The sequence below is a fragment of the Brassica napus genome, chromosome A5 (assembly GCF_020379485.1).
Source record: "Brassica napus cultivar Da-Ae chromosome A5, Da-Ae, whole genome shotgun sequence".
Lineage (NCBI taxonomy): Eukaryota > Viridiplantae > Streptophyta > Magnoliopsida > Brassicales > Brassicaceae > Brassica > Brassica napus.
The window spans coordinates 2,141,313-2,165,433 of NC_063438.1; the positions used below are offsets into that span (position 1 = coordinate 2,141,313).

Consider the following 24,121-nt stretch of genomic DNA (forward strand, 5'->3'; position numbering starts at 1 on the left):
TGAATATATAAATTAAAAAGTATAATCCTTTTACTGCTTAAACTGGATAATAAAAATATAATAAAAATACCATAATTTTAAATTTGATGATTTTAAAACAGGTGGAAACCATATGTAAAATGCTGAAAATCAAATCAAAAATATACTGAGCCAGGTGGATTTGTTCCTGGTTCGGTTCTTGATTTAACTCGGGTTTGTTCAATTTTCTGGTTCAATTTGGTTTCCATCTTTAGTATGTATTGAGCTTTTAGAATAAAATACTGGGCTGGGCCTAGAGTAATAATTTCTTACAAGAAAACCTTTCATATTACAAACAAATCAATTTTAGCACGTTTTTCAGGCATATGATAAACTTAAAAAAGTAGTTACAACTCATATATATACATGTATGTATATATATTTAAAATACTGAGTGATGGCAGCTAAATAACTTTAATGATTTACTTTTTGCTCCAACGACAAAGATAAATAGCACACCGGGGTTCATTTTACACATACATTAACTCCAAAGTTATATAGAGAGAGAGTAAAGAGCAGACATAGAGACAGAGATAAGATGGCCATGGCAACAAATACAAAATCAGTTTCTTCCTTCACCCTCATTTTCATCCTCGTTTTGATTATTTTTGGTAAAGTAACTAACACCTATTTTTACCAAAAAGAATCAAAACTAATACCGCATTTATTTCACATATTTATTTAACTCTGTCTGGTTCATAGGATCTCAAAAGTTTTAATCATGCAGCGCGATTTATCATAGTATGTGCTTACTATTTTCTAAAACATTCTATATATATAATGAGCAGAAGTGCCGGAGATAAAAGCGCAGGATAGCGAGTGCCTGAAAGAATACGGAGGCAACGTGGGTTTCAACTTCTGTGCGCCTCGGATTTATCCGTCGTTTTGTTATACAAGATGCCGTGAGGACAAGGGCGCGAAAGGTGGGATATGCCGTTGGGGAGATTCCCCTGATTCTGTTAAATGCTTATGCGAATACTGCAGCGACGAAATTTCTCACCAGATTCTAAGTGGCGGTATTTGAATCATTCATGCGTGATGGTTTGTGTAATAATAAAATGTGTAAGCGGTGGTCTAAGTAATGATGTAACAATGAATATGTGAAATAAAAAGCCTGGAAGTATCTAAGAGACTAAGACTCGCATGGTTTGGAATTTTGGTTTGTATGGATCTGTTCAAGAATTTCCCTAATGGAACCATAGGCCATAGCCACATAATTAGCAGTAACTTACAACATTTGAAACCTTATACACATAGATCTGGGCGACGAGGATGAGAATACGGTTTCGTCAGCTATTCATTTGGTTTGGTTCAGTTCGTTACCTGAAAACCAACCGAGGACTAGGGACCTGTCCAACTTTGATATCTTGGTACACAAAAATCCTAAGACCATATCAACAATTGAAAAAAGCTATAAATTCAAATAATCAATCTATTGATATTTTGAAAGATTGAAACTAATGAAAAGTAAATTATGGGCCCTATATATAGTCGGATGAAATTATTTAATATGGTGGACCGTACGTTACTTGTCTACATAGACCACTCGTTCTGATATTTTTTATCAGAATGGTTTATTTGGGTTACAAGTTACAACGTGCAACTAAATTAAATGATCGCTACACGATTTAGCTGCAGTTGAAAGTTTCATTCTTCTGTTAAAATTGCATGTGTCTGCTTGTGTGTGTCATCGTCGACATGTTCATGTGTGGTATTAAAACGAGTTCGCTTCAGTTTGTGTTTTCTGTTCGTTTGTGTTTAACAGTAAATCGAATTGAAGCTAGGAGTGACATCTTATGAATATTCATGCATTTAAATGTAAACACAGAGATACATCCAATGTGTGTTGGTGATAAGTTCACAATAATGGAACCTCTGTTCTAAAATCCCATGTGCCTATGCATAAATGGAAATCGTTTCATGATTACATTATTACAACAACTATACTAGTATGATACTTTCTCTTCTGTGATCTCTTATTCTTATATTGCCAACATTGGCTGTTTCAGATGGATAGAGAGAAACCTTAACAAGTGAGGTTTTCTCCAGGTAGAACGTCAAGCTTCATACAATAGTCTTGAAAGTACCTAATCCTGTTAGCAGCTGTTTCACTAGGAACTCCTGTTCCGGTACACTCCATACTATTCACAGCCTTGATTGTCGGGCCAAAGCCCGATTTAAAACTCGAGCGAACATTAGTGGTCCAGTACCAGAAAGAGGCCTTGAAGGCAAGAACCTGGTCTTGAGCCACTTTCTCTGGTGTAGCCAATAAGTCTCCCTCGTTCAGGTCTCTGCCACAAGGACCATAGTTGTAGTTCCAAGAGAGCTGGATCGCACCACGACCGTAGTAGCCCTTTCCTGGTACACATGGGAACTCTGGTTTTGTTGTGTCACAGTATTCTCCACGTGCGGCCTTCGCTGGTCCATCGACTTCCTCAATGTGGCACAGGACTGTAACAAGGTAATATAACCAAATGACTAAAAGCGAATCCTAGTGGTAACTGGTAAGCATATATGATAACTCGAACCAAAATCTGTATATAATCTAACTGATTTTTTTTAATGATGGGTTAGTTTTAGTCAAACTGAACCAATGAAAATCGTAATTTATATTTTCTCCTCTGTTTCATAAAAATGTAATTTTGATACTTTCACAAAAATTAGGAAAAATGGTTAAAATCAATTTGTGCCGTTAAGAATTACATTTATTTAGCTATTAGTATTTGAGAAAATTAAATATATTTATAAAATCAAAACATTTTTAGTTTTTACAATTAAAAACTATGAGTAGAATTTTATTAAAAATGAACTAGAATTTTAAAATGACACATTTTGTATAACAAGAAAAGTGTCAAAACAATACTCTGTATGAATCAGAAGGAGTATATGTTTATAATCCTAAAATGAAAACCAAATAATAAAAAACTGCATAATAATAACCTAATATCCATGTATGAAAACTGGAAACTCTAGAGAAGTATCAAAATATTGTGATAGTTCCAAAAAGAATTATGAATTTAATTATCGTAAAGAATTACTTACATCCTGTTTCCTGAGCAACGTGAGCAAAGAAGGCAGCGATTTCACGTTTGGAGATGGTAGCACCGAAGCTCGGATAGGCATTAGCTGCAGCCATAAAGGTTTCGTGGGTGTAGAATCCTCTACCTTTGCAGTCACTCTCTGTTGCTTGGCTTAGTATAGAGTTGAAGAACTCAGGTGTCACAGTTTCTTCAAGTGAAACAGTTGGATCTCCGGGACCGCTGTTCTTGCAAGGTCCTTCTTTGCATCCCTCGCCGCAGTACGCGTCGGTGGTTCCACAGTAACCAGCACTGCTGCAGCATAAGCCAGAGGCGCAGCCGCAGTTCTGAGAGGCGACCGGTTTGGAAACGGTTAGGATCAGGAAGAAAAGAGTTGTGAGTAAAATAGCAAACTGGTCATTTCGGGATGTGGCTTTACCGTAATTCATCGTTGTTTTTTCTCTGTGTGTGTGAGGTAGATAGAGGTACATTAGGTTCGCGTTTTATAGGAGAAGTAAAGACGATGATGGTTCCATGAAGAATACGTTTTCTTGAAAACAAGTGTATATTGTAATCTATAAGTCAAGCGTCAACGCCACGTAAACATTTTAGAAATAGCCTAGTCGTCACGTTACGTAGAAAAATTCAAATGTTCGGAACGAACGTTTGAATATTCGTTGTATATTACATAAATTCGTTAAATCATTTATTTTTAATTGTAGACCTGTTAAATGAACATTTTACAGAAAACATTATCAGACATACTTGACATGTGAAAATTGTAAATAACAGCAAATATCACAATTGTTGGCAAACAGAAAAAAAAAAAAGATGATAACAGAGGGTCTTGTCAAATTGGGATAATTAATTTTTGGTTTGATGAGATGTATATTAATATATTTCGTAAGGAAATTTTAGTGGATTTGTCTTGTAAGAAATAATCATCTTAAGATATAAAGGAATAAAATGTATGATTTTGATCTTCTTTTAAATATTAAAAGTAGGCTCGTGTAATAATCCAACCATTTTAAATTTCTTAGAGATTGTTTTGGATTTACCTGTAAACGTGATTTTTTTTGTGGAAGGTTAAATTGTCCTATAGTCTTATGTGTCAGGCTTTAGTCCAATCAAGAATTTAAGAATATGTAGAATATATCAAATTCCATTCTTGTTTTGCACATTAATTGTTCTGTAGCATACTCAGACTTAAGTGTATGATTTAGCTTTAGGAATGCAGTTTTGGAGTTTTTTTTTGTTTTTGACTAAAACATTTTTGGAGTTTTACATGATAATATTTGTTGGATCAAATCGTTTGCATTAATAATTTAGAGTTCTAGTAAAGATTGATAAGAATTGATGTAACGATAAAATTTTAAAAAACATTTGTCTATACGAATTTGTACTTTTGTAGTGGAAAAAATAAACAAAGAAATATGTTTATTGAATAATGAGATGTAGTTCCACACAAACAACACAATATACCTTACAACTCACATACAAAAAATGATATTAATATGACTTCTCTTTAAAATTCGACACACGGCACCATTAACTCACACAACTCTGGAAAACCCACATAAACGAGTAGTGTCTTCAACATCTGAGGTTGGTTCCAGGCGTGACCCCAAGCTTCTTACAGAAATCCAAGTAATGGCTTTCCACCGCGTCTGGACGCTCACCGCCGTTGATCCTTCTTGTAGTGGCTCCAAACCCTCTGCTCAAAACCGGACGCAATTTCTTGTTCCAGAACCACATGGCACACACTTGAAAGCTACGGTTGGGCTACGAGCCACCATTTCTGGATCTTCCAAGAGAGGAAGTCCAAGAAACCTTCCGGCCGTAGTTGTAGATCCATGTGATTTGGATCGGACCACGACCGTAATAGTTCTTTCCCGGTTGACAAGGGTACCTTAAGCTCAGTGAGCAGTATCTTCCTCCAGTTATTTCTTCTTTGAAACAAGAACCTTTTGAAATAAGTTTAAAGAATTAACAAAAATATTCATTAAAGAATTGCGGAGTGGCTAGCTTGTGTGGGAGAAGTTCTGAACTATAAATGACAATTTAGGCAACAAATTAGACACCGAAACTGAAAAAGAAAAATGAAAGAGTTCACAAAAAAATTTAGAAAAAACTTTATAGGTTTTTTTTTTCCCTAAAGGTTTTTTTCCCTAAGGTTTTTCGAAAATTATCTTAAGGAATTTGTGTGTGTTTGCATGGAAATGTCGTTATCAAACTAAAAGTTAGTTTTAGGATCAAATAAAATTGATAAAGTATGGTGTTCTGCAGCCACCTCAAAAAATACTTGAGCACATCAGAGTCAATCTAGATTGTGCTAATCCTAGATTTTATACATATACGTAACAATTACTTGTTAAACCTTGTATACTTTTGTTCATGTAAAAGGTAATTTATTATTCATTTGAAAATAAAATAACCTTTTCATATAAAAATATCATTAAGAAATCAACCAAAAAATTATAAAAATACTATCAGCATAACAAAAAAAAATTCATAGATGTGAAATCATCTTCCATGATTTAAGAGAGCAAGAGTCTGACTACTAAAAGGGTAGTTCGGCGAAAAGGACAAATAAGAAGTCATTGAAATATGCCGCTTGACGTCGGATGTGAGCCGTATGCGTATGAACCCTATCATGCATGTGTAAGTCCACGCTCATTTTACGTGTGAGTGGACCATCTTATCTATAACTATTCTGTTATTTTTGAGACATTTCCCCTAGTTCCAAAGCAATCTTAACAATCCGTATAGTAAACAAGTTAAAACAAACCCTACATTGTCTTAATGCCAGTTTCTTCTTTGATTTGAAAATGCATCAATTTCACACTTTCTACCGGTTCTCATCACCATTTGGTTCATACACTTTGAAACAACTTAGGCCTAAGCCTATTTGCTATTTCTCCACTTTTTTTATTCGTCAATTATGTTTAACTCTTGTAGAAGTTTCTCTTATTTTTCAGCTTAAAACACTCTGTAAGATTTGTTTGCAATAATCATTAAAAAGGGTGTAAATGCGTTTATTATGGACTGGCTGATATACTTTATTTTATGACAACCGATACAAACAACACAGGATACATTCATTAGGTTACGTACACCTCATAACCTTTTATTCAACACCATTACTTATTAACTCACACGCGCAAGACCAGCATCAAAGCATGAAGGGTGTCATATTAACCACATTTAATATCTTTAACAACTAAGACTTGTTCCAGGAGTGATCCCAAACAGCCTACAGAACTCCAAGTAGCGATTAACTCTGCTTTGCACCGCTGCCGGACGCCTACCGTTGCACTCGCCACCGTTAATCTTCCTTGTGGTGGCTCCAAAGCCTTGGTCCAAGACGGGACGAACATTTTGGTTCCAGAACCACATGGCACACTTAAAGGCCACCTCAGGACTACGAGCCACCATATCTGGATCAGTCAATAGAGGGAGTCCAAGGAACTTTCCGGCTGCACCGTAGTTGTAGTTCCATGTGATTTGGATAGGACCACGACCGTAGTAGTTCTTTCCCGGTTGACAAGGGTAGACTGTGCTAGCTTGGCAATACCTTCCTCTTGCTATTTCTTCTTTGTAACAAAAACCTACAAAATATCCGGTTTTATTTAAAAAAAAAGAATTAGATGTCCAAAATAATTTGTTAAATAAATAAAATATTCCCCTAAAACAAATTAAAACATTCTTTATTAAAAAAAAAGAATTAGATGTCCAAAATAATTTGTTAAATAAATAAACTATTCCCCTAAAACAAATTAAAACATTCTTTATTAAAAAAATATCATTTGTGTAGCCATGAAATTTTGATAAATATTGAGTTTATCCCTGTCTTAGCCTACTAGGGCTAATAGACGTAATTTTTTTTTGCAGTATCAGTTATGGATACTATGCTGCAGTAGATATAGACGCATGCAAGCGAAGCTAGAACGTTTTATGGCGAACACTTACTTCCAGATTCGTGTGAGAACTGAGCCAACATGGCGGCGATTTCACGCTTAGCGACGGTTCCTCGATAAGCCGGGAATGATTGAGCAGCCGAGATGAAAGCCTGACGAGTGTAGAACCCTTTTGCTGGGCAGCCGTTTCCTACTTTGCTCATGATACTATTAAAAACTGATAGTGTGACAACATTTGCAATTGTATCACGAGGGTCAGCGTTTAGACCTCCACCACCGCCGCTAGGAGTTGGTGGGATAGGTGTGGTTCGGGAGCTACAAGGTCCGCTTCTGCACCCTGTACCGCAGTAAGCGGCTGTGGTGCCACAGTATCCATACCTACTGCAGCATAGGTTGCGGGCACATCCTGTTGTACCGCAGTTTTGAGAGAACGCGGTTTTTGTTAGGATGGTTAAAGTGAAGAGAAAAAGGATGAGAGCGTTTTGTAGAATCGCTCTTTGGGTAGCCATTTTTGTTTTGTTTTGTTTGGGAGGAGTGAGTGGGAGATCTAGTTGTGTGCATGATGAAATCTGAAGGTGGTGTGTGTTTGTATTTATTGTGTGAAATTTTGTATATTTAAATGATATTTTGTATCAAGATTAGGTACTTCTCGATTATCAATTTGCTTTTTCTTAGTCCAAGTCAATGGACCCTTTTGTACCATTACATAGTAAGTCAATGTCCCAAAATTCTCATGTCGGTCATGAATTCGATCATTTTGTTTTTGACATAGATAAACAAGTTTGTATCAGTTCAAAAGTTTGAATTGAATCATAGAGTTTTTTGCTGGTTAGAAGGTAAAAATTGCAAGAAGATAAATATCGGCTGAACAAATTATCTAGCTAATCAATGAATATAAAAAGTATAGTGCTCTTAGCCTCTTACTGCTTAAACTGTACAATAAAAGTATAGTATAAATACCAAAACTAAATTCTTATGATTTTAAAACAGGTGAAAACATATGTAAAAGAAACAAAATTAAACCAAAATATACTAAGCCAACTCCCAAAAAATTGTGTTATAGAAAGAAGTAACTTTCAAGGTAAAACAAAGACTATATACTTAACATGTGAGTTGAACATTTTCAGGATCTTGATTCTCTCTAAACACTTTTTTTTTTCTTTTTTTTCTTGCTAGGTTGACCTTCTGGTTACCAAACATCATATTTCTAAGAAACCCACTTCTATTTTTATCTTTATATTTTCCTCTAAAATAGAGAAACTTTATTATAGAGGTGGATTTGCTCCAATGTATGCCTCTATAATAGAGTTCTTCTATTTATAGAGGAAAATATAGAGATTTGCTATTTTCATCTCTAAATATAGAGGTAGAAAGTAAGATTCCTCTATATTTTCCTCTAAAATAGAAGAACTCTATTATAGAGGCATACATTGGAGCAAATCCACCTCTATAATAGAGATCTCTATTTTAGAGTAAAATATAGAGATATACATTGGAGATGCTCTAAGGGAGAGCGTTTCACAAGCGTTTGTTAAGTCTCGCATCAGAGAGACCTCTGAATCAAAATGGAAATGAGAATGGTGATTCAGAGAAGAAAGGTCTCCAAAAGCTTTTGGAGGATTGGCAAGAAAACTGAAACATTTACTACTTTCACTCCAGAAAATCAAACTCTGGATCTTCACTAGAATCGTTGAGTCTGTTTGGTGGCAGGTATTAAAAGATTGAGCTTCTTCTAAGTTTTTGTCTATGAAGCATCTCTCACTTTTGTTCTTCTCTTGTCTTTTAAGGTTTTTACTCCTCATATGCAATCCCCTGAAAGCAACTAATCAGCTAATAAAACAAATGGGAAACTTATGGGACCTTCCTTGGGTGCTGAGAAGCAAGGAGTCTTTTCTATTAGCCTATATATAGGAACAATGCTTTCAGAGAAGCTCTGCAACGGCTTTATTCTATGAGAGGCCAGCGGAACACGAATATGTGGTAACTATACCTTTTAACTTTTAACTTATATTATGAAAAAATATTAAATAACCACATTAACCATATAATAAAAAAATTCTTATATGATATATTTTGAATCATTAAAATGACTATAAATTAATAAAATCATTAAATGTCTCACATTAAAATTTTGTGATCAATGGTTTAATTTTTTGGTAATAATTAGATATAAATAATCATAAATCGCATGAATATGAAATTTCATTTACTAGACATTCATATTATATATTAATATAGTTTAAAATTAAACTATATAATACAGAAAAATACATAAATATGATAATTTCTAAATTTGTATTGAAACCTTAATATTTTAATTTTGAAATTTGCATTAAAAAATCTCACATTAGAAATTTTGTGTTTATCATATAAGTATGAATTTTTAATAATAAATATTTATATTAAATATAATATATATTTATGTCCATGTCATTGAAATTTAGGTATATACCATATAAAATAAATAAAATGATTGTTTTGATTTATTTACCAAAAAAGTATCGTAAATAAACAAAATGTGTTGTTTTGATTTATGTGCTTACTCTAATTTAATTATATAGATAATACGTAAAAAAATATAAATAAATATAATATATAAAAAAAAATTATATATAACATTCATCCCGCGCAATTGCGCGGATCTTAAGCTATACAGTTATTTGTTAAAACCTTATATATATTTGTTAACGTAAAAGGTAATTTATTATTCATTTGAAGAACTAGCCTTTACATATAAAAATATCCTTAAGAAATCAACTTAAAAGTTACAAAAATACTATCGGCATAACAATTTTTTTTTCTTAGATGTGAAATAATCTTTTTTTTTTTTTTTTTTTTTTTTTTGAAACACATTCATATTAATAATCCTCATCAAAGTTAGGTGTTGGCCATTAAAGACTCAACCATAACAAGCCCCTGTTTTGCTAACCCATCAGCAGCAGAGTTCTTTTCTCTAGAAATCCAAACAAACTCAATAACTTCAAAACGAAAAGAGTAGTCTAGAATGTCGGCAACGATGCCGTAGATCTCCAAGGGGACTTCATTCCCATTGAGCGCTTTGATTAGTTGATCAGAGTCAGCTTCGCATCTCATTCTCTTATGACCCAGGATCCAGCTTTCCTTAACTGCTTGTCTCATCGCCATGGCTTCGGCAACTAGCGCTGAGTTCACCGACGAGTCTGATGAAAAACTCGCCACCTCCTCCCCTTCTCTTCTGATTGTCCAGCCGAGTCCAGCCAGTTGTGATGCAGCTCTCCATGCTGCATCGGACCGCATCAGAGAACAGTTCAGCGGGATGGGTGTACAACTTGGAATCTTTTTCTGTGACTTTACTGGATGTTCTTGAGCATTTGACCATTCCTTTGCCATCCGAATTGCCCTGTTGTTTGTCTCTTCTTCAGATATCTGTTTATTATTGAAACAGAGACTGTTTCTAGAGATCCAAATTTGCCACAAGATCCATGGCGCCAGGGGTCCCGTCGCTAAACCCGTCGGAGGAAGACAAGCCTTACTACATAGTCTCGCCCATACCTCCGATAAATCTATAAATCCACTCAAGTCCACTGTTGGTGTCACCGGGATGTGTTCCCAGACCTTTTTTGCAAAAGGGCAGTGGAGGAAGAGATGATTTATAGATTCTGGAGCGTTGCAGTGCTTGCATCGTATATCCACATTAACGTTTCTGATCGCCAGTAGCTCTCCCACTGGTATGGCGTTTTGAAAAACTTTCCACAAGAATAGTTTAATTTTCGGTGAGACATTCAAATTCCAGACACTCTTATACCAGTCCATCTCATGTTGGTCGGCTATGAGGATGTTCTCCTGCCCTCTGGTTTTGATTGCCGCCTTATGGCCTGTTTTATTTGTGTATTCTCCCGTCTTGGTACCCAACCAAACTCTCTTGTCAGGAGCTCCCGACAGACTAGGCTTAATGGCAACTATCTTCTCTTTCAGATGTGGGAGCATATTCTGAATCTTGTTGTCATCCCATTCGTTGGAGCCTTGTTGGAAAAGATCAGACACTGTCAAATTCATATCTTCTTCTCGCGCTGGGCCTATAGGTCCTTCTTGTTCTGACAGGCTTAGCCACGGCGAGTACCAGATTTTGATGGAGGTTCCGTTTCCCACCACCCATCCCAAATTCGAAGATAGTAAGTCTCTGCCTATCAAAACTCCCTGCCACCCATACGAGGAAGAAGTCTTTTTTGAGCACTCCATGAAGCTTTCTTCCACACAATACTTTCCCATAAGGACACGGGAAAGCAAAATGTCCGGATTATTCATGATCCTCCAGCTTAACTTCCCGAGATAAGCATCATTGAAAGCTTGGAAATCTCGGAATCCCAAGCCTCCTATCTCCTTTGGCTTCGACATTTTCTCCCATGAGGTCCAAGCAATCTTTCGTTTACCCGTGCTGTCTCCCCACCAGAAGCTAGTGACCTCGGATTGAATCCTTTTGCAGAGTGAGACTGGCAGTTTGAAGCAGGTCATCGCGTGAGACGGGATGGGCGAGAGTACGCTTTGCAGCATCGTCATCTTTCCCGCTGATGACAAGAACCTATTTGACCAGCTATTCCGTTTTTGTCGGATTTTATCCACTATGGAAGTGAAGAGATCCCTCTTTCTTCTCCCAAAATGCTCGGGTAGTCCTAAATATTTTCCGACCCCTCCTTCTTTTTGAATGTTCAGCTCATCCTTTATTCTCTGTCTCAAGACTGCAGGTGCACGTCGTGAAAATGTGATAGAGGATTTTGCTGCGTTTATGGACTGTCCTGATGCATTCTCGTACTGAGAGAGAATCTGTTTCAGCGACTTGATACTTTCTTTGTTTGCGCGCAGGAAAAACATGGTGTCGTCTGCGAAGAGTAAATGGTTGACGCGAGGGCATGCTCTAGTCACCCGAATCCCTTTCAAGGATTCATCTTCGCTAGCTCTGTTACAAAGTCCCGAGAGAACTTCACTACACAAAATGAAAATGTATGGTGAAAGAGGGTCTCCTTGCCGGATGCCTCTACTCGGTGTTACCCTTCCTCTAGGCGAGCCGTTAATGAGGAAGGAGTATGTAACAGTGGATACACACTGTGTTATCCAAGTGATCAACTGCTGATCAAATCCCAGTCGCTGCAGTACCAGATCAATAAATTCCCATTCCAAGCGGTCGTATGCTTTGCTCATGTCCGTCTTTACCGCCATGGATACTCTCTTTTCCGCTTTGGATGTTTTCAGGAAATGCAAGACTTCATGTGTTATCAACACGTTATCCGCAATCGCTCGTCCCGGCACAAAGGCCGACTGATTTTCAGAGATAAGGGAAGAGAGGATAGGCTGTAGTCTCTTCGTAATCAGCTTCGCAATGATCTTGTAATAAACATTACACAGCGCTATAGGACGGTAATCAGCTACCTTTTGCGGGTTAGGGATTTTTGGGATAAGCCTGATGTTTGTCTCGTTTATTCTTGGAGGTAGCACGCCTGAGTCGAAAAAAGACTGAACTTCTGCGACTATATCCGGTCCTATCGTGCTCCAGTTTGAGTGGAAAAAGCTAGCGGAGAAACCGTCCGGGCCCGGGGCTTTATCTGCGTGAATTGATAGCAGTGCCTCATGTATCTCTAGCGCTGATGGTCTGGTTGTAAGCTTTGCGTTGTCTTCATCAGATACCCTCCTTTCTAGCGCTTGGTTAACGATTTGCCTTCTCTCTCCTTCGGTCGAAGTGAAGAGAGAGTTGTAGTACCGAACAATCACTTGGGAGATTTGTTCCTCTTTATAGACCGTCTTCCCTTCCTCATCCTCTAGCACTGAGAAGGAGTTCGCTCTCCTCCGGTTCTTTGATACAGCATGGAAAAATCCAGTATTTCGATCTCCCAATTTTAACCAAAGCAATCTGCTCCTTTGGCGCCAGTACTCTTCTTCAGATTTGTATGCCGCCATCAGATCCTCATTGATTTTTTTTATCAAGTCTGCATCGTTAACAGCACCAGACAGAGCTGAGTCCAGCTCTAATCTCTTTGCATCAATGAGCAGGCGGCTGTTTCTATACTGGTTCTTGCTCCAGGCCGCAATCGCAGTTCTAGTCTGAGCTATTTTATCTCTGATCGGGCTGCCTGAAGCTTTGTTCCAAGTTTCCTCTACCAGCTTCTTCACTTCAGGGTTGTCTTTTAGACGTCTATCATATCGGAACATGCCCTTTCTCTTTTTATAGCTTGTTTCAAAGACAGAGACCAAGGGCCTATGATCCGAACCTTCCATGGCAAGGTACTGGCTTCTTGCTGTTGGGAATAGTTCTGCCCATGAGTTGGTTGCAGCTGCTCTGTCTAGGCGACATTTCACCAGATGGTCGCCTCTGATGCCTCGCCAAGATAGCAAATCCCCAGAATGCGGTAGATCATATAGGTCACCCTCGGAATAAAACGATCTAAGATCAATAAAAGAACCTTCTGCACGCTCCGGTCCACCTTCCTTCTCCGCGTTACTGAGAATATCATTAAAATCTCCCGTTATATACCAAGGGGAGTCGCGGGCATTCATGAGAGCTATCATTTGGTTCCAAAATACTTTCCTTTCATTTTTATCTGTATCTCCATACACAAAGGCTGCAAAAAAAGATTTTCCTTCCACCTCAATGTGGGTATCAATGAAGTTTGCATTCGAAGAAAGGATGTGTAGCTTCACTTGAGGTTTCCAAAATATAGCCAGTCCTCCTGAGCCATGACCCGTAGGAGGAATGAGGTGATTGTTTTCGTACCCCAGTGATTCGGTCTTGCTGAGTACGAAGAGATCGGGATTTTTTGTTTCCGAAAGGAAGAGAATGTCTGGTGATATGGACCGAATCATATCCTTTAGACGTAGAACTGTCTGGGGATTCCCTAACCCCTGACAGTTCCAGCTTATTATTTTTAAGGACCGTGATCGGATGGGATCCGAAAATCCATCCTCTTCTTCACTGTGGCGGGGATCATGTTAACGATGGGTTGATTATCCGAGCTTGTAGCCGAGTAAGCATGCTCTCCCCCACGGGAAGTTCCTGTTTTGGACTTCAGCCTTGCAGGTGCGGTCGTCTTAGATGAGATCTTCCTGCGCCCAGGGGAGTTCTTTTTCTGTGCTACTGTCCTTCTTTTTTGTACTGCTCCCTGTTCCTGAAGTATTTTCTCTTGTGCCTTTCCTCCAGGGGGCCGTCCTGGTTTCCTCTTCGGTATCGCAGCCACCGGGGCTTTTGTTCGATCAGTAGGGGAAGCTAGGGGAGGACCCAATCTCTGTGTAGCGGGGATTCTCTCACTGGAGTTGGTATCATGGAAGGTCTCTGTCTCCTCCTGGTTCGTATTTTGTGGGATCGCTGGGCCCAGTCGGAGAGAGACAGGAAGTCTTTCTTGGGAATTAAGCATCAGCTCATGTGAGTTTTCCTCCCTACTAACTGACTTCTGCTGGGAACCGGAACCCAATCTTTGAGTGGCTGGTACTCTCTCGGGTGTAGCCTCACCTAAAGCTCTCCTTTTCCTTTCTGCACTTATACTCATAGAGGTTTTGGCCATTTGGATGGCCGTTTCTTCCATTTCACCTTGTTCTTCTGCTTTTCGGAATCTCTCTTTTCTAGCTTCTCTTTCAGTCGGATCTGCGCTTTTTGTGTATTGAATCATATAGTCTCGCAGCTCCGCTCGGGCTTCATTTAGCACTTCATCTGGTATGTATGCTGGTGTGGTCTGTAGGGGATTCCCCCTGTCTGAAGCTTCCTGATGAATCTTTGAAGCACTTGAAACCGTCTCTATGTTCTCTGGGGTTCTCCTTGACACTTCTCGGTAAAAGCTTCTTGTTTGGGGTTCAGGTATCTGGCGGAAGTTGGAGTGTTCCCGAGAGGTTCGAGTGATTTTCATGTTCTCAAACTTTGCTCTTTCTCTTGCTTGAGATGATTGGCGAAGGGAGCTTCTTTCTTGCCAAATTTTTGATTGGTACTTGGGTTTTCTGTGATGATCATAGTCCCTGCCATCTTTTGTATACCCCCTTGATTGGCTAGTTTCTCGATAAGTTGCTGAGAAGCGGAAACCTTCGTTCCTCTGTCTATTCGCTGGGTGATATTGAGAATCTCTGTTAGGTTCCTTTTCTTTGCAGACTGTTGATCCTGCAGCTTCATCAGCTTTCTCCTGTGTTGCTTTCTTGGCTTTTTCTTCCGCTCTAGCCACCAAGCACTCATTGAGCTCATGATCCAGCCGCAAGCCTTTGGTGCAATGTTTGTCTAGCCGATCGTATACTAGGGTAGCTGATACCTCATCTCCATTTGGGTATTCAACAATAGTGCTTTTTATCAGCGGTAGTAGTCCATCAATGTGGACTCTCATTCTTGCAGAAAGGGCAGAAATCTCCGCTTTTTCGTATTGCCCAATGTTCCCTCCAATGCATTTTATAGTAGGTTCTGTCCACAAGTGGACTGGTAAGCCTTGGACTTTTATCCAGAATGGTATTAGACAGGGGAATCTGGGGGAAGTTGTAGGTTCCCAACGTTGTAAAATCACCATCCATCGAGCATAGTGGTAGGGGCGTTGATCCAGGACTGCTAGCAGGTCTGATTCGAGTTCAAACTGAAATTGAAATAAGCCATTGCCTAGGTCTGAGCCAACCGGTTTGAACTCTGTTTTCCAATGCTCAGTAAAAAAGGGGATCAACGACCACACTTTCTGAGCTGTCTTGTTAGTAACTCGACCGATGAGAGTGAGTTAGTGTTTGCGGAGCAAATCTGAGTTGTCCGGTAGAGGAACCTTAACCCGAGTAGCGCGCGCTGGCTCTTGATGTTCAAAGTCAAGACCTTTTCCTTTTTCAGCTGAAGAGAGCCTGCGATGAGCCATGTCTGAGCTGAAGTTGGTTGTGGTCTGTTAATCTCGTAATAGTCAGAGGTTACCGTGTCACCGGTAAGACTTAACGATTTCTATTGCTTAAGGGAATCCCCCGAAGTCAACAGAGAATAAGATCTGACAGATTGCTTGTAATCGAGTTGGGCGTGGAGAGCTCTGGTTTCCTGAAAGCTGCTCCTATGGCGGGATTCCCCGGTAGAGAATTATACTCTTGTGCTTAGAAGGGTTGAGAACCAAACCCCATCTGTCTCCTTTGATGCGAGCCGATTCCGGTTGATTGAGTACATGAGTATAGACGGACCGTTCTCTTGCCGGTTGTTATCATCGTACGTCGGCCGGGAGGTGAGGCGGCGGTCCCTCCGACTAAGTCGGGGGAAGAACCCGGTGTGTATTTCTGCAGTGCTGCTTACGGACCGGTAGATACTTCCAGAACGGGGAACAATTCGAAAATACTGTTTAGCTCTCTCTGGGTAAAGGCAGAGAATCGGGAAAGTTTATTCTAAGAGCTGGCGGGTAATAACCTCTTTCGAAACTAGTGCCTGGGAGAGTTTTTAACAACAGCTGTCATTTGTATTTTGAAGTCTTTAAATTTTACTTTTAAATAACAATAGATGTGAAATAATCATCTTCATGATTTAAGAGAGTAAGCGTCTGACTAAAAGGGTCGTTCGGCGAAGAGGACAAATAAGAAGCCATTGAAATATTGCCGCTTGACGTCGGTTGTGAACTGTATGCTTATGAACCCTATCACGCATGTGTAAGTCCACGCTCCTTTTACGTTTGAGTGGACCATGACCATCTTATCTATAACTATTTTGTTATTTTTGAGACATTTTCCCTAGTTCCAAAGCAATACTTAACAATCCTTACAGCAACGAAAACAAGTTGAAACAAACCCTCTAGTGTTAATGACAGTTTCTTCTTTGATTCGAAAATGCATCAACTTTCTTAGACGTATATATCGATCGGTCCTTGTTACTGAAAATTTTGGGAAAACATTGTTATTTACGTGTAACACTCTGTAAGATTTGTTTGCAATATTTGAATTCAATTTAACATTAAATTCAAAAAAAAAAAAAAAAAGATTTGTTTGCAATAGTCATTAAAAAGGGTGTAAATGTTAAAAATGTGTTTGTTGAGAAGTGATTCCTTGAGTAAAACCTACAAATGACAGAATATTAACTAGTTAGTTGTTAACTAAGTCAACTGAGAAGAAGAAGAAGAAGAACAAAAAGGTAAGAAGAAGAAAGGTGATCAAGTTTCAAGTCAACAAGTCGTTAGTAAGTTAAGGTATTAACTAGTTAGTTGTTAACTAAGTTAGGAGTTGTTGTATTATGAAGTTGGTAAGAGTTGTTAGAATAGTAAAGTTTGGAGTGTAAGATTAGTCTAAAGACTAGAAGTATGGACTAGGTTTAAGTGAGCAAGGAAATATGATTAGAGTCAGTAAGGAGTCTACTATAAAGGTCAAGTGTGATCGACTATAAGATATTATGCAAGAATGAATGAAAAATAAGTTTGGTAAAACAAAGTCTTCCATAAACAAAACAGAGAAAAGGAGAGAAAAACAGTGAGAGATTAAGAGAGAAACAAAACAGAAAAAGAGACAAAGTGAAAGAACTAACCTGCAAAAGAGACGAATCACACCAGTGTTTATTATGATGGATACATTATTTTATGACAACTGATACAGACAACACATGATAGTATGTTACATTCATTAGGTTACACCTCATAACCTTTTATTCACACACCATTTACTTATTAACTCACACGCGCGAGACCAACATGATAGCATGAAGGTTGCCATATTAACCACATGAAATGTCTTTAACAACTAAGACTTGTTCCAGGGGAGATCCCAAACTGCCTACAGAACTCCAAGTAGCGATTAACTCTGCTTTGCACCCTTGTCGGACTCCCACCGTCGCACTCCCCACCGTTAATCCTACGTGTGGTGGCTCCAAAGCCTTGGTCCACCACGGGACGAACCTTTTCGTTCCAGAACCACATGGCACACTTAAAGGCCACCTCAGGACTACGAGCCACCATATCTGGATCAGTCAATAGAGGGAGTCCAAGGAACTTTCCGGCTGCACCGTAGTTGTAGTTCCATGTGATTTGGATAGGACCACGACCGTAATAGTTCTTTCCCGGTTGACAAGGGTAGACTGAGCTAGCTTGGCAGTACCTTCCTCTTGCTATTTCTTCTTTGTAACAAAAACCTTTACAAAATATCCGGTTTTATTTTAACAAAAAAGAATTAGATGTCCAGAAGTAATTTGTTAAATAAATAAAATATTCCCATAAACAAATAAAACATTCTTTATAAAAAAAAATATCATTTGTGTACCCATGAAATTTTGATACATATGAGGCTAATAGAGACAAGTACTTTTGATGTTTATAAACATATAATTTTTCGCAGTATCAGTTATGGGTATTAATTATGCTGCAGTAGACATAGACTCATGCAAGTGAAACTAGAAGGTTTAATGGTGAAACACTTACTATCAGATTCGTGTGAGAACTGAGCCAACATGGCGGCGATTTCACGCTTAGCGACGGTTCCTCGATAGGCCGGGAACGATTGAGCAGCCGTGATGAAAGCCTGACGAGTGTAGAAACCTTTTGCTGGGCAGCCGTTTTCTACTTTGCTCATGATACCAGCAAAAACTGCTGGTGTGACAACATTTGCAATTCTATCACGTGGGGCAGCGTTGAGACCTACACCACCGCTTTCGTAGCTGCAAGGCCCGCTTCTGCATCCTGTGCCACAATAATCGGCTGTGGTGCCACAGTATCCATACCTACTGCAGCACATGAAACTCGCACATCCTGTAAAATCGCAGTGTTGAGAGAACGTGGTTTTTGTTAGGATGGTTAAGGTGAAGAGAAAAAGGATGAGAGTGTTTTTTAGAATCGATATTTGGGTAGCCATTTTTTTTGTTTCGTGAGTGGGAGAAATAGTTGTGTGTGAAGAAATGAAGGTGGTGTGTGTTTGTATTTATAGTGTAAAATTTTGTCTATTTAAATGATATTTTGTATCAAGGTTAGGCATTTCGCGATTATCAATTTGCTTTTTCTTAGTCCAAATCGATGGACCCTTTTGTACCCAGTTTTGTACCATTACATAATAAGTAGATGACCCCAAAAATTTCATGTGGGTTATGAATTCGGTCATTTTGTTTTTGGAAAACAATTAATTATATTGAAATCATTCTAAATATAACTTGATGTAGATAAGCAAGTTTGTATCAGTTCAAAAGTTTGAGGTTTCTCACTGGATCATTCAATTTTTTTTTGCTGGTCATTAGAAGATAAAAATTGCAAGAAGATGAATTTCTACTGAACAAAATTATCTAGCTAACCAATGAATATAAAAAGTAATAGTGATCTTACTGCTTAGACTGGATAATAAATACAAATATAGTAAATACAAAAACTAAGTTCTTATGATTTTAAAACCGGTGTACGTAAAACAAAACAAAATCAAAACAACTAACAAAAATTGTTTTATAGAACAAAGTAACCAAACCGAACACAATTGATAGAGCAAGTTGTCATCAACTCATGCGGGGTGTTTACAACTACAACTTATCAATTAAACCGGTTCAGTCAACCAACCCATGGTTTAGAAAGATTAGAACATGGTTTAGAAATAAATAGAACCATCAACTGAAACGACACCGTTATGCTCCTCCTTCAAGATGGATAAACGCTTCCTCGTTCCCTCTCAGACCTCCGCGAGCTTCTCCGTCGTTCGTTTACTCTCAGAGCAACTGCTTCAGTGTCTACTCAGTTCTCTCCTCTTCGTGCAGCTGGTGGGAAATGGAAGAAAAGTTCTGCTGTGTGCTTGTTTGGTGGGAAGGATAAGTCCAATGGTAGTGACCGAGTCAGATGCCTTTTCTTCTGTCTATGTTCCATAGAACTTAACTTTGATGTTCTGTCTTCTGATGATGTCTGAAATGTTTTCTCAGTTTTTGGTTATCTTTGGTAAACTAACTGATTTGTTAAACTTTATGTGATTCATATGATCCAGAGAGCACGTTTTATTATAATATATACTATTTGAATTCTTTTTCAACATATATATATATACAATCTGATTTCTGTTTTCTTAAATGCTCTTTCTATATATAATGAGCAGAAGTGCCGGAGATAGAATCGCATGATGACGAGTGCCTGATAGAATACGGCGGCGATGTGGGTTTCAGCTTCTGTGCGCCTGAGATATTTCCGTCGTTTTGTTATACAAATTGCCGTACGCCAAAAAGACTCATCCAAAAAAATATCTACACTTGTTTTTTAAATCTTTCGTTTAGCATGTAGACAAATAAAACAACACACTTTCACTTACTAAAATTATGATCGAATAATTCATGGTTCGGTTGTTTGTTAGAACTTTCTGGTTCAGTTCGGTTAGGCAATGAAAATAATTCGTTTGCACCTACATGTCCAGTCTCTAGACCTCTCCAGCGCGAAACAGTGACCGTTCTTCAGAGACCTGCCACTTGAGTGAATGTGACCATTTGTTGACACAGTAGACTCACTGAGCTAATCAAATATTATTAATTCATGATCATTCTTATTATTTATCCTCAATGTACCTTGAAATATTACTTTTTTGTGCCACTGCTTTTCGAAAGAGTTAATACCCTTTATTAAGGGCATAAATGTAACATGGTTAATGGACTAACTAAAGCCGATTACGGTTATTACTAATACTAGGCGATTTTTTCGTATTCATGCACGGATATAAATATTTATAAAATAAATATATTAAAATAATTGATTGTATTTATTTTTAATTTTAAATTAATTTATAATTTAAATGCATAATTATATTAATAATATTATATTATTTTAATTAAACATATAATTTTAGATATGTTATATCTAGTTGATTTAGTTGTTTGTATAGTCGATTTAATTATCATTTGGGTATATTAGGTTTCATCTATTTTTCTGAATTCAATCATAATAATTTTTCTTTAAAATATATTAAAATTATGATTAAATTTATTATTTACATTTACGTTTGTTGTTCTTTTAGATATATAAATATATTTGAGGAAGATCATGTATAACTTAAGATATATTGTGCTCAGAATGAAATATAAAATAAACTAAAGTGTATGATTTCAAATTACGTAAATTAATATAAATTTTACAAGAGAACTAAATTATAACAGTTGGTTAATATTTTATTTTCATTTGTTAATATGTTTTGAGTCATCCTATAATTTACATTTATAAAACAAATTATTATTCTAAAATTATATATTTTTATTGTAGTTAAATCTAACACTTTAGATATAATTTGGATTAGTCGAGACACTCATGTTGTGAGTATTTTGAATTACATATATTCTTTCAAACTCAAACTAAAGTATAATTATTTTTATTATAATTAAGTAAAATCAAATTAATTTTATTTATCGTTTAAATGTGCATGTACCTAGTAGCTGTGAAAGCCACTACCTAGTATATCTTAAATTACCAATCAATTGATCGATTGTTATATTAAAGAAAAAAAAGTAAGTTGTACAAAAATAATCTCAAAGAAAATATAGAGAACATCCGTTGTTGATTTCATTTCTCCATAACGTGTTTAAGGAATTATCTCCCTTCCCTACTCCTCTCTCGTTCAATTCGTGGAGGGTTATTGGTTCAGCATGAACACATTACTTAGTTGACCAAAAAAAAAAAAAAAAACACATTACATTTTGCTTTAGTCGTACTAATTGTTTTAATAGTATCTAAAACAAATTTAAATTTAGCTTCGATTTAACCCTTTTACACGACAATGAACGTCTTAAACAACAAAAATATCTTCTAACACCAATGTAATGTTTTTCTTTTATGTTTCAAAATCGTACAAAATAAACCAAATCATCCTTAAATATCATTTTAATATTTGTTTTCAAAAACTACAAATTTCATAACAGAATTTTAATTTTTTTTTTTACATTACCCATATCAAATATATAATTTCATGAAAATGACAAAAAAAATACCTTTAAATGGAGATTCAAAATTGCCAAATGTAGGATGGTAATGGCGAAGGGGGAAGAATGTTAAGATAGTGGAATCCTTGTTGAATTGTTGATGGATATACCAAACTTGAAGTTCAATTCTTTAGTTTAATATAGATAATAGGTGAGATGTCAATTATATTACAAAGAAAAGAATAGATCATGAGAAGAAATAAATGGTATAAATAGTAAGATTATTGCTGTCAAAAAAAAAAGTAAGATTAGTAAGGAGTAGTGAGATTAAAATGTTTTCCATTAAGGCATTTTAGTTACATGTCCATTATTTTTGCCTTTTTGGGTTATTATGGACACCCCAATCCCATAATAAATTTATTTGTATTAAAATCCACAAATAAATCGACTTTTCAATCCCTATAAAGAGTTTTTCATTCTCTGCTTCTTCTCTCATGCAACTCGTCGTCTCTTTGGGTCTTGAGAGTGTCTTACGTAACCCCTAAGTTACTTGAGGTTTGTAGTCAAAATCAGAAATTTTTCTTTCCCTCACTCTCCATCCTCCTTTTCTATTTTGTTCGATTGGTTTTTTTTATCTTCCTTTTGAAATCTGAGTGTAACTTTTTGGGTGGTTATGGTTTTCCCCTCCTGCATACATTTCATGACCAATAATTACATAAAAATTGAAACTTTTGCACTATATGCTGTAAACCCTAATCTTTACTCATTACTTGCGTGGTTTGTGGTCTTGGAATCAGCTTCTTAGCTATTTACTCTTTGTGATTCTTGCTTGATATGATATGTCTGAACTTGCTTGAATTGTCTGAACATGGAGATGTCTGAAATTGAAATGATGTCTGAACTTGGAATCAGCGAGTAGTCTTTGGTCTTTTAGGCTAACCAATAACATATTTGCCTTTTTTTTATCTTGTTCATGGTTGATTTACTGATTCAATCAACCACAGCTGTTTCAGATGTCTCCTCTGATTCCGCCACTTCCAGACGACGTTACCGTTGACATCATAGCTCGTGTACCCATAAGCCATTACCCGACTCTCAACCGCGTTTCCAAGAGTTTCAGGAAACTCATTGCCTCTTCTACGCTCTACAAGAGGCGATCCCAGCTAGGCATCACCCAACACCGTATCTATGCTGTCCTCCGCAGCCGCAACCCCCAAACTCGTGACTATTTCAACTTCTACATTCTCCACAGGAAACTCAACTCCAGAAACCGCTTGGTCCTCGTCGAATCACTTCCTCTCATGTCTTACCTTGGAAAATATGTCCCGGTTGGTTCGAAGGTGTACGTGTTTAACGATCTCGATGCGCTCAGCATTGACTGCACCTCTCACAAGTCTCACCTCATCTCTGACATTCCTCAGCGCATGTCTTATAAAGTTGCTAATGCCGTCGACAGGAAGGTTTACCTGATTGGTGGTCTTTTTTTTTCGGATGAAAGTGGGTCGTTGAAGAGTGCAGTCACGGTGTTTGACACAGAAACACAATCATGGGAGCCTAAGTTGGTAAAGGAAGACATGCCTGTAGGTCTTGGTCCCTTTTTGTATGATTCTGTGGTGATGGAGGGTAAGATTTACATGAAAGATTACTGCAAGGGAAACTCTTTTGTTTATGAACCAGAGGAAAGGAAATGGGGATTGATGGACGAGGTGTTGAACTCTAAGGAAGAGTGGGAGAGGGCATGCGTGGTTGATGATATCCTCTACAATCACGATGTGTCTGAGAATGTTTTGAGGGCGTATGATCCAAAGCAGAGCTGTTGGAGTGTTGTCAACGGTTTGGAGAAGTTTTTGGCTGTGGAGACTGCTCGTTCAAGGTGGTCTAGAACTGTTAACTACGGCGCGGAGAAGCTGGCTCTCTTCTTTCATAAAAACCAAGACGGCAAAGACGTCATTTTCTGTGCTGAGATTGCTTTGGAAAGGCGCCAAGGAGGAGGAATTTGGGGTGAGATGGAGTCGTGTGATGTTGTGATTGAGGATAGGCTGTTTTACCGGATCAAATTTGTTACTGTTACCGTTTGATGCAGCATAATAATATCTCTATTTAGATCCATTCGTATTTTAAATTATCCTAAATGCAGACTCTTGCGGTCATAAGCTTGCTAACATTGTTTATGTTAGACAAAACCTCGAGTGTGTTGTTTTATGTTGTCGTTTAAAAAGCAAAGGTAATCTTTAAATTTGGCAATAACAAAACAAAATAAAGAAGAAACAGAAGCAAAATGAAGACTGTCCCGCCCATAATAAATCGATTATGAACTCACTTTTTATCAGTCGTTTTCACAGATTCCATCTTCATCGTAGACCTAATGGCCGAGTCTACGATAC

General features: G+C 37.5%; 5 protein-coding genes across 6 annotated transcripts; 2 read left to right on the top strand and 3 right to left on the bottom strand.

Moving 5' to 3' along the window:
* Positions 1–460: 460 nt before the first annotated feature.
* On the top strand, positions 461–1,150 carry LOC106360898 (defensin-like protein 2). Its single transcript, XM_013800574.3, has 2 exons — positions 461–629; positions 807–1,150. Exons 1-2 carry the CDS (start codon positions 557–559, stop codon positions 1,040–1,042), a joined length of 309 nt encoding a protein of 102 aa, XP_013656028.1. The 5' UTR covers positions 461–556; the 3' UTR covers positions 1,043–1,150.
* A 637-nt stretch (positions 1,151–1,787) lies between these two features.
* On the bottom strand, positions 1,788–3,507 carry LOC106360896 (basic endochitinase CHB4-like). The gene is given in 2 exon segments (NM_001315833.1): positions 1,788–2,469; positions 3,061–3,507. Coding segments are annotated over 2 exon segments (849 nt in total). The 5' UTR covers positions 3,485–3,507; the 3' UTR covers positions 1,788–2,044.
* A 2,542-nt stretch (positions 3,508–6,049) lies between these two features.
* On the bottom strand, positions 6,050–7,532 carry LOC106360897 (endochitinase At2g43620). Its single transcript, XM_013800573.3, has 2 exons — positions 7,005–7,532; positions 6,050–6,643 (listed from the first exon to the last, which is right to left on the bottom strand). Exons 1-2 carry the CDS (start codon positions 7,459–7,461, stop codon positions 6,249–6,251), a joined length of 852 nt encoding a protein of 283 aa, XP_013656027.1. The 5' UTR covers positions 7,462–7,532; the 3' UTR covers positions 6,050–6,248.
* Positions 7,533–17,419: 9,887 nt separating this feature from the next.
* On the bottom strand, positions 17,420–19,284 carry LOC106359665 (endochitinase At2g43620). Its single transcript, XM_013799325.3, has 2 exons — positions 18,298–19,284; positions 17,420–18,011 (listed from the first exon to the last, which is right to left on the bottom strand). The coding sequence occupies exons 1-2, from the start codon at positions 18,725–18,727 to the stop codon at positions 17,617–17,619; spliced, it is 825 nt and encodes a 274-aa protein (XP_013654779.1). The 5' UTR covers positions 18,728–19,284; the 3' UTR covers positions 17,420–17,616.
* A 2,587-nt stretch (positions 19,285–21,871) lies between these two features.
* On the top strand, positions 21,872–23,939 carry LOC106359664 (F-box/kelch-repeat protein At4g38940). 2 transcript variants are annotated; one of them, XM_022690720.2, is made up of 2 exons: positions 21,872–22,292; positions 22,751–23,939. In XM_022690720.2, exon 2 carries the CDS (start codon positions 22,751–22,753, stop codon positions 23,813–23,815), a length of 1,065 nt encoding a protein of 354 aa, XP_022546441.1. In that variant the 5' UTR covers positions 21,872–22,292; the 3' UTR covers positions 23,816–23,939. The 2 variants fall into 2 exon arrangements, with proteins under 2 accessions (XP_022546441.1, XP_013654778.1); XM_013799324.3 differs by having other exon boundaries at positions 22,742–23,938.
* The last annotated feature ends 182 nt before the right edge of the window (positions 23,940–24,121 follow it).